Here is a 9,206-nt window from a genome sequence, read left to right on the forward strand (position 1 = left end):
CTGGACTCAGCTAAGTCACTTGAGGTTAAACCAATAGACTATCAGCAACTATGACCAAGGATATATGTTAACATCCAAGAAATATCGATGAATTCCCTTGACATTTTAAAAAAAATATTTGCACAACTTCTGTTTTGCAAAGGAATAGCACTGAAATCTCACCCAAATGGCAAAGAAAAACATGATACAGATCTGCCAAAGTAACCTTTCTTTTACAATAAAAAAAAAGTACATTTGAACATCTGTGTGCTCTATGATATAGATCTTATGACAGATATAGTGGATAAGTTGCAGTGGAGCTAACTCTAATTACGTCAAATGAATTAATGTTTGTTTAGAGATGTTGTGCTTGCTGTAGATCAGTGATAAAGAATCATTTGTTTTAAAAGCAGTCAACGTGATTAGTTGTGGATTCTCATGACATATGATATACAGTATGTGTGGGTGTGTCTTGCAGCAGGTCAATATTTCCACATTTTCTTCTCCTGCTCTTGTACTGCAACCTTTTTGACTATGCATGCACATCCGGGTTCAGCAATGCCTCTAGAACAACTCAAGAACAAACTGCAAACATCGCAGAACAAGTTAGTCGGGGTACTTTCCCTGGCTGTGCCCTCACACTATGAGAATTTGAGGTGGCTCAAGGTAGAACATGCCTGGTGTACTGTTTTGGGACCACTTTTACCACGTTAGGGATACACATTCATCCCAAAGAGAGCTCAACTGATTTTGCAGGTTACTTTCCAGCAACTTGATTGACAGTGAGTCATTGTTATATTCTGCAGCTGCCCTTTGGAACAGTTTTCCCAGAGACTTAAATAAGTAAATAAGAAACAGGCATCGGTTCAAATTGCCTTAAAAATGTTAAAAGGTAGCTTCTAATTTATGGTTTTGTGTTCTTGTTTGTCATTGTTTTGCTTGTCTAACATAGGCCTAGTATGCTGTATTCATCAATGTGTTTTCCATCTACATCAGTGTTTGATTAGCTACTGCCACTTTGCACAATCACGCCTCCCAACCACACACACACACATACACACACACACACACACACACACACACACACACACACACACGCACACACACACACCAGTGAGGTCCACTATGGAAATAAGCATTTGACCGTTATCCTTGATAACATAATAAGAATGTGCATGAGAAGCAGATCTTTTTGTGATGTCTTCTAGAGCATCAGTTCACATCTGCAGCTGCAGCAGAAGGCTTGAGTGAGTGTGCAGGCTAGCTGTCTGCCTGCTGGCCTTCTCTGCTGAGGCCCTCTGGGTTAAAGTGGAGGTGATCCAGACGGGCTCGCTAATACCTAACAGGGTCTGGTCATACACTCACGTCGCCTGAGTCACTGACCGGATGGCCCTTTCCCCTCTACACCCCGAGGTGCACCCAAGGCCAGGCTGACTCTGCCCACAGAGGGTGCCATGCCAACACCAGGGACCTCTGGACCTCTGCACATAGCCTGCATGGTACTGATGCTCTACTTTCATAATGCCCTTAACATTTCACATTGGTGCATTTGCACAATCATGTTGTTGTTGTTGTTGTTGTTTTGTTATTAGCCAAATATAAAAACATATTGCATATTGTATAAACCAATATGACGTTGTAAACATAAAGGCATTCTCCATATAAGACCAGGATGCTGAAAAATAGGAGAACCTTTTTTTTCATTACCTTACTAATCAAACTCCGACAGATTAACTGAAATGCCTGCTGCAGTGGATGGACTGCATGCTGTAAGCTGAAGGAGAGATAAGCAAAGACAGAGGAATAAAATGGGCCAATGACTGAAGGAAAGACACGATTCATGGTACAGTACAGTATATTTTCAATATATTGCACGGCTTTGATAATATAATTGAAGATGGCTGCCAGCAGTTGCCAATTTATCAGCATTTAAAATAAGATAATGAGATAAAACTTTTATATTTACTTGAGTGTTAGCATTGCTCACTGTGTGCATGCTGTTGTTGCTTACCTTGTGATAGGCTATATATTGTGATAGGTCATAAAGTCCAGAGTTTTGTGAATTCTTTGCTAAATAAAGGATTAAACAAGGATAGAATGGTGAAGACTGTAAATAGAGTGCAGACAATAGTGCCATTTGCATTGTCCTTTATTACCAGGTATCAGTATCATCTGAAACTCATTGAAACCATTCATAACCAAATATAAATGAAGTATGACGCCTAGTCTATGTATTTATGCTTTCTTGTCAGAGATTTGTTTCAAGCAACTTGTTATCTACATGACCACTACTACAGAACTACTGAAAAGGTTCAAAACTGACTGTAGGCAGAAATATATTATGGAGATGTATTACTCTACCTCTACTTTTTTGGCAGTTCATTTTTGGCCACCATGGAAAGCTATCCTGAACAAAGATTCAAGATAATTCAAGGCTTCTTTTAGTCTGGCTAATACCAGAATGCTTCCAAAATCCGAAGTGTGATTGAGGATGGCTATGGGGACCCTTCATTCTAGCCTGTGCAAACCCAGCAGAACCTGTTAGCAAATCTAAATGTGCTCTTCTGGTCCATTTGGAAAGAAGCCTGTTGATGCATGTTTTCAAATCACAGAAAACCCAGGATCCAATCACAATCACTTATCCAGCAGGGGGCGGGCTTTATACAGATAGAGCAGTGCAAACGCAACCAATGGCTGCACTGATGGTGACAGGGTTGAACAGATATGGACAAGTATTGTCTTAGGAATTGAGTAAACAACTGTGTTAAGAGTTCAGTCACAGATGATTAAATTCGACCATACACACATAGACAATTAACTATAACAATCAATCAAACTGAGTTTAAGGCAGCTAATCTGCCTATTTCTTATCAGTTGTGTCTATATTCAGTGTATGTTCAGTGTATGTGTGCAGCACTGAATGATACATTTACTATTAGAGTTTAACAAGGTAAATCATATATATTTAATTTGGTTCAAGCAATGTGGCAAACACCTTTATGCAAACGCGCCATAAATTATCAACACCAGAATTTATACTTCTCATTTAATGATTATCATCAATACTCATGGTCTGCAAGGATTAAGTCTACCTTGTATGTGAATAACCAGTGAATTCCATCTGATCGTAGGTGCCCTATGATAGCAGCTATACCGTGCATGCATAGAAATCAAGCAAGCTAATAAATGATTATTTCATTATCCGATCCTTACCTTCTCTGTGTCTCTCCTCTTCTTCCTGTTGTTTTTCTTTTTCACTCTGTTTGTTTCTCTCCTCCAGCTCCCTCTCCTTTTCCTGAAGCTGGGTTCTCAGGTCCTGCAGTTGTCTGTTCATTTCCTGCAATTCCTTTTCCAGTGACTGCAGTTGGCTTTTATAGGTCTCTACATCACTGGTCATCTTCTCCAGTAGTCCCTCTCTCTCTGTCTCTCGTTGAGTCATGTACATTAATTCTGTCTCTTTTTGCTGGAGGAGTTTATTTCCTTCTTCAAATTTCTGGGTAATTTTCTCTACCCCTTTCATCTTCTCCTCCAGTTGTTCTGTTGTCTTCTCTATGTCTTTGTTCTTTTCCACTAGTTCCCTCTTTGTTGCCTCCATTTCTATTTTATTGTTCCCCTGTTGTTCTGTCATCTTTTCCATCTCTTTGTTCTTTTTCTCCAGTTGTTCTGTCATCTTCTCAATTTCTTTTTCATTGTCCTTCAGTTGTTCTGTCATCTTCCCCATCTCTTTGTTCTTCTCCACCAGCTTCTCCATCTCCACGCATCTCTCCTTGCTCTCTTCCAAAAGTTTCACCTTCTCCTTGAGGTTCCTTTTGCCATCTTTAATTTGCATCTCCTTCGCCTGCTTGTCGTTGTCTTGATGTTCAAGTCCCTCCATGAAGTGCAATGCAGGAGAAACTGGGAAGACACATTTTGTACATGTTTTGTTCTGAAGTATTGACAATTAATGAGGCCATTTCATTATCTGGTAGAAATACAATGTGCAGTCCATTTTCAATAGCGACTAATAAATAATAATATATTATTCGGAGTGATTATTTGCACCCGGGTGTAAATAGTGGAATGGAGGCATTTTCTTATTTGCACCCAAACCTGAAATCCACCATAGCGGGACCATCTTGGCAGGAGATGGCCAACCTAAATCCTAAATCTAACAAGTTAGGATTATTAAAACAATATTTCAGATGGTAAAGTGGTGCTAAATTTCCATAAACCTTGTTCAGTGAACGGGTAAAGCCGTCCGTTTGTAAGCAAAAGCAAGAAATACGGTCTTTTAGTTTGTCTACCGTTACCTAGCAACCATAACACGTCATTCAAAGATTAGTAGGCTAGTTTCGCTTCATGTTCAAACGGAGTGTAGTGCAGCGGATAGTCGTCGGGTTACGACTTCGGAGACCTAGATTCGATCCTCAACTGAAGTGATATCTTTTTTTGTTTTTTCTTAGATGACGTTACCTCGCAGGAATTAAGAGTTTGTGCTTTTTGAACCAGTCAAAGATTAACTAATTTTATTTCAGTTATGAGTAGACTACAGTTAAGTAGAAGTAGGCTTCAGTAGTTGTGAGTAGAAAGGTTTCTTGGTGTTTTGAGCCCCCAACGCAACGTTGTCTTCAAGATGATTAGGCCTATTACACTATTTACACCCGGGTGTAAATAGTAATGTTGATTATTTGCACCCGGGTGTAAATAGTAATGTTGATTATTTGCACCCGGGTGCAAATAGTCTCTGCCTATATTATTTCTGACTTATTTAGAATGACACACACACACACACACACACACACACTGCATATAACTAAGTAGCCTATAGGCCTATTTTATTTGGTCAGTCAGAGAAAGCACTTTAAAGGGATAGTTCGGGTTTTAAGACACGAAGTTACATGGGTTCCCTGTCAGCAACGTTGTGCATCAGCACTGACTTACCCCCCGACAGCGTCCTGTGAGCCGAGATCCAGCCGGTTTTTGATCGTTTTTTATGTTGAAGAAAGTAGTCCGGCAAGTTTCTGGGGTCACGAAAGTAAAGTGTTTTTCTTCTCAAAACCATATGCGTTGAAAAGAGTGATATATTTGCACCACAAAAACGTTGTCCAGCTGTCAGTAGCGCGCAGAGGTTTGAATTTTTCCTGGACAACGTTTTTGTGGTGCAAATATATCACTCTTTTGAACACGTAATTGAATGTAATTATACATGTAATTTAATTAGTTCCATCGAGTCTGATATGCAAATGTTGCTTTGATATGCTACGTAAACTCCTCTTTCCACCAGATTTTGTGGTATGGAGACTTTGCCCCAAATATCTTTAACAAGTAGATTGTAATGTTAATGTATTGTTTGATTGTTTATTGTTTTTTATCATAGACATTTTGTTAATTATAAACTCATATTATGTACTACATGGTGTTGTTAATAAAAGATAAACATTAATATATTTCTACCAATGTTTAACAATAAAAACTGACCTCTGTTAAATAAAAATTAAGAAAATGCAGTTCCCTTTTACCCCAATCCACTTTTTATGACACTGTTTGACACAGTCTTCATGACATGAAAGGACACATTGATTCGGGCATCTTCAAAGTCGATAAAGTATAGTATAAACAGCAGTTATGAAAGAATCTACACAGATGTGTGTTGAGATGACAAATATAGATACATTTTATTGAACACTGTCCATGATATACAGTACATGTATGTTTTTTGGTAAATTACAAACTGTTATTGGAATAAATTATTAATGGTGTAGTAATAACACAAATCTATTTCACTCGTGCATCAATTTTATGTAGGCCTATGTGCTCATCTTTTTCTGCAATAATCCAAATGACCCAATGGCATTTGAGAGATGAACCAGAAACAATGAAATCAATTATCCTGTTTGTAGTTTCTTCCTCCTTTTAGGTAATGCACTATTTAGAATTAGCTGAAAGAGAACATCAAGGAATTCCATAATGGCAGTGAATCATTATACACAGGCACAGGCCAGCCAGTGAAGGACCGGAGTAATCTTTTTGGGGGAAAGAGAGATAGATTAGGACAACCACCCTGTGTATCATTTTCAAGCAGTGCTTGTATTCAGACATTATACCATGAATCATACTTTAGAAATGAACAGAGATGCTTGATCATTTTGAGGGATGTATCCTACAGTACTCGAGTCCTGACCATGAAAAGGTAGAAAATAACTCTAATGACACGAGCAGTCCTTATCAGAGTAAACGTAGGCCTTTCATCACCGGCATAAAGTATATGGACAGAATGTTACCTCACACAAACATCTCCCACTTGTTCATTGTCCAGCGTCTCCATATGAAGGGCCTCTCTGCCTGTGATCCAGCCACACAGAACATTCGGGTGCCGAGACACCGTGTCAAAGCCACAGATTTTTTTAAACCAGTTCTCCTTCCAGGCATCCCCCTCCAGCTCCGAAGTGTAGACAGCGGCATCCTCAGGTCCATTGTCCCATACAAGTTGTATCCCAGCACAGTCTTCTGGCCAAAACCTCTCAGGGAAGCAGAGATAGATCTTGTCTACAGTGCCAATGTCCAGTCTATCAATGGCAGCCATCTTGGAGTCTGGGAGAGGGGGGTGAAACATCAGTGCAGCCTTCTGCTTCAGAACCCCCAATGAGACTGTCACTATTACATGGTCTGCTTCAAAGCTCTGACCCTGTTCACAAACAATTCGTACAGGATGAGTTGACCTCTTGCCCTGGTCATTCTCATTCAACGCCCACTCAATGTGTGCCACAGGGGTACTTGTCATAATGACCCCTGCCGGCAACTTTCTTAAAAGGATGTCTATAAATGCTTGATACCCTCCTGGACCAAGGGAATTAAAAAATCCTCCTTCCAGAGCCTCATAGTGCCCAATCTGGGAGGCAGACACCTCGTAAAGGGAAGAACTTGCCTCGTCCGTACACTCGCACCTCTTGCACCACTCGAAAACCTTCAGGCCATCCTCTGTTGCTGCCAAAGGCGACTCAGCAAAGGCGTTGTCAAGGTAATTCCCAAGGCTAAGGCAGCGATGCCTCTCCTCCAGTTCAGAGTCGAATGCCCTGGAGGTCAGTCGACTAAAGAGAGCACACACCTGCTCAACGTCCTCAGCCTGCAGCAACCTCCCATCCTCTTTGAAGAAGTAGTCACAAGGGGTTATGGATCCAGGTAGGCACATTTTAGTGCTGGCTGAATGCCCCTCAGACAGCAGCCCATGCTCCTTACCAAGCTCAAAGAGAGGGTTCCCTTCCTGGCCATGAATCCAGTTTGCCCCCATCTCTATGATGTCAGAACCAAATGGTCTCATTGTGTACACTCTACCACCTACTCTTCCCATGGCTTCCAGGACCTGCACATGTTCAAATCCAGCCTCAAATAAACTGACTGCAGCAGAAATTCCCGCAAATCCAGCCCCTATTACTACTACTTTGGCGCTATGAATGATAGGATTCATTGCAGGCTATATCAAGCTAACTATCTGACTAACTGCACTTTGTAGGCGCTATAATATGTTTAGCTCGTCTATGAATTGATTAGACTAGGCCTACTTATAATACGCTTTAGTTTACAATGACTCTGTGATTTTAGTGAAAACCGAGGCTAATGTGAAGTGAATATAGACGCTGATTGAGCAAAAGAATAAAGCAATAAAAAGGACCTTTGGAGTCAGTGGACAAGGTGACGCACGTGATCATATTACGTTCGCCGATGTGAATTTTACAACTCAGTTATCCGATAATCTAATCCATTCTTCTAATCTGATCATCTAAGTTACACTGTGCAAGAAGACTAGGTTGCTGTATACTGGCTAAAGTCTGTTGCATTTTACAGACCTGCTGTTAGCTACAGTGGCGATCTGATTCCAGCCGACTTCCTGAATTCACAGAAGGCTTCGCCTTTATGGGGTAGCGGCACCATCTAGTGACAGATATTGGTCACTGAAAACTCTATTGTCATTTGTGAGTTGCAGAGCGCCCACAGAAATCATTACAGCAGCACTGTTAGTGCTTTATTGCTATTGCCCATCCATCTGTCATATAACAGTTTGTAGCCAGTCTTGAAGGATAGCACCGTATAGCCTAATTCAAGTCAGACATCTACACTCATACCTGTATAACTGCAAAAAAACAAACAAACAAACAAAAAATAAAGAAAGAAAGAAGGTGAACAAATAGGTCTATGGACCTTAGTATTCATGGGTTTCATCAGGTCCCTTTCCACAGGTGTATACAATCAAGCACCATGCAGTCTGCATTGATAATCAAGGTGCTTGATTGTATACACCTGTGGAAAGGGACCTGATGAAACCCATGAATAGCCTATGGAAAAGCACAAGTAGGCTCTTTCATGTAATGAGAGTGCTCACTCAGTCTGTAGGCTAGTGTAATTTGGTGTGTAGACACATAGGCCTACTGCAAGTCATAAAAACCATGCAAAACATACACAAAGACAAAAATTGCTGATTTACTGGAACATTCTACTTCAAGAAATATAGCCTACCTGATCTGTCCTGGAATCGAAAAAAAAACAAAAAAACATAGGCTACCAATTTCACGTTCACTAAATAAATCCAAAAACATTCCCTACACTTCTGACATTGCTCTTGTGCATTCTCACCCTTGCCAGAGCAAGATCTCCAGCTCTACTATCCAACGGCCCACACAGCCTCTCACCCCAAAGCCAGAGGGAATGGAGCCAGAGGGGTGGGGCCTGGCTCTCCCATCCCTTAAGCGCTCTGGTTTGAACTTTGACAGTTCAGGGAATACTTGTTCATCATGGCTTACAGTATAGTGGCATAATGAAAACATTGTCTGTTGTGGTAAGACAGAGAGAAAGTATGGTGAATTGTATTTATTTGGAACCACACACAAAATTGTTTAAGTTTATAAAGATGGCTGTATAACAGTGTTAAGACAGAAATCGCATTCTTGGGAAAGAAATATCCTCCAACAATCATATATTTGTCTGATATAAGGCGAGCATTGATGAACAACTAGATACATCCTATCAATGAATATAATTTTCAAAAGTTGACCCCATCATTTAATCATACAGTTTTTCTCAAATGCTAAAACACATTTCACAAACGTTTCCTCCATGTTCCCCAATGTCTAAACACAATACCCTTTTCTAAAGCTAGCCTAAGCACAACACAACCACACCTTCTCACTTCAAAACTCAAACTTTCTGTTAAGGGTAGATGTGGATGTGTGTCTTGAGCAAGGTGGTTTACACTC

General features: G+C 40.4%; 1 protein-coding gene and 1 long non-coding RNA gene across 2 annotated transcripts; one reads left to right on the plus strand and one right to left on the minus strand.

Moving 5' to 3' along the window:
• The first annotated feature begins 1,173 nt into the window (after positions 1-1,173).
• On the plus strand, positions 1,174-3,292 carry LOC134078182 (uncharacterized). The gene is made up of 3 exons (XR_009938825.1): positions 1,174-1,478; positions 1,709-1,822; positions 2,358-3,292. It is a non-coding gene; the product is annotated as an uncharacterized LOC134078182 (long non-coding RNA).
• Positions 3,293-5,567: 2,275 nt separating this feature from the next.
• On the minus strand, positions 5,568-8,134 carry LOC134078183 (spermine oxidase-like). Its single transcript, XM_062533916.1, has 2 exons — positions 6,240-8,134; positions 5,568-5,981 (listed from the first exon to the last, which is right to left on the minus strand). Exons 1-2 carry the CDS (start codon positions 7,421-7,423, stop codon positions 5,894-5,896), a joined length of 1,272 nt encoding a protein of 423 aa, XP_062389900.1. The 5' UTR covers positions 7,424-8,134; the 3' UTR covers positions 5,568-5,893.
• Positions 8,135-9,206: the final 1,072 nt, after the last annotated feature.

This window comes from Sardina pilchardus, chromosome 4 (genome assembly GCF_963854185.1).
Source record: "Sardina pilchardus chromosome 4, fSarPil1.1, whole genome shotgun sequence".
NCBI lineage: Eukaryota > Metazoa > Chordata > Actinopteri > Clupeiformes > Clupeidae > Sardina > Sardina pilchardus.

Excerpts from the sequence above, each read along its gene's own strand:
- LOC134078183 (XM_062533916.1), bottom strand. The coding sequence starts at position 7,423 with ATGAATCCTATCATTCATAGCGCCAAAGTAGTAGTAATAGGGGCTGGA. Across the intron at positions 5,982-6,239 it reads GTGGGAGATGTTTGTGTGAG|ATTACTCCGGTCCTTCACTG; the intron begins GTAACATTCTGT and ends TCCCCCAAAAAG.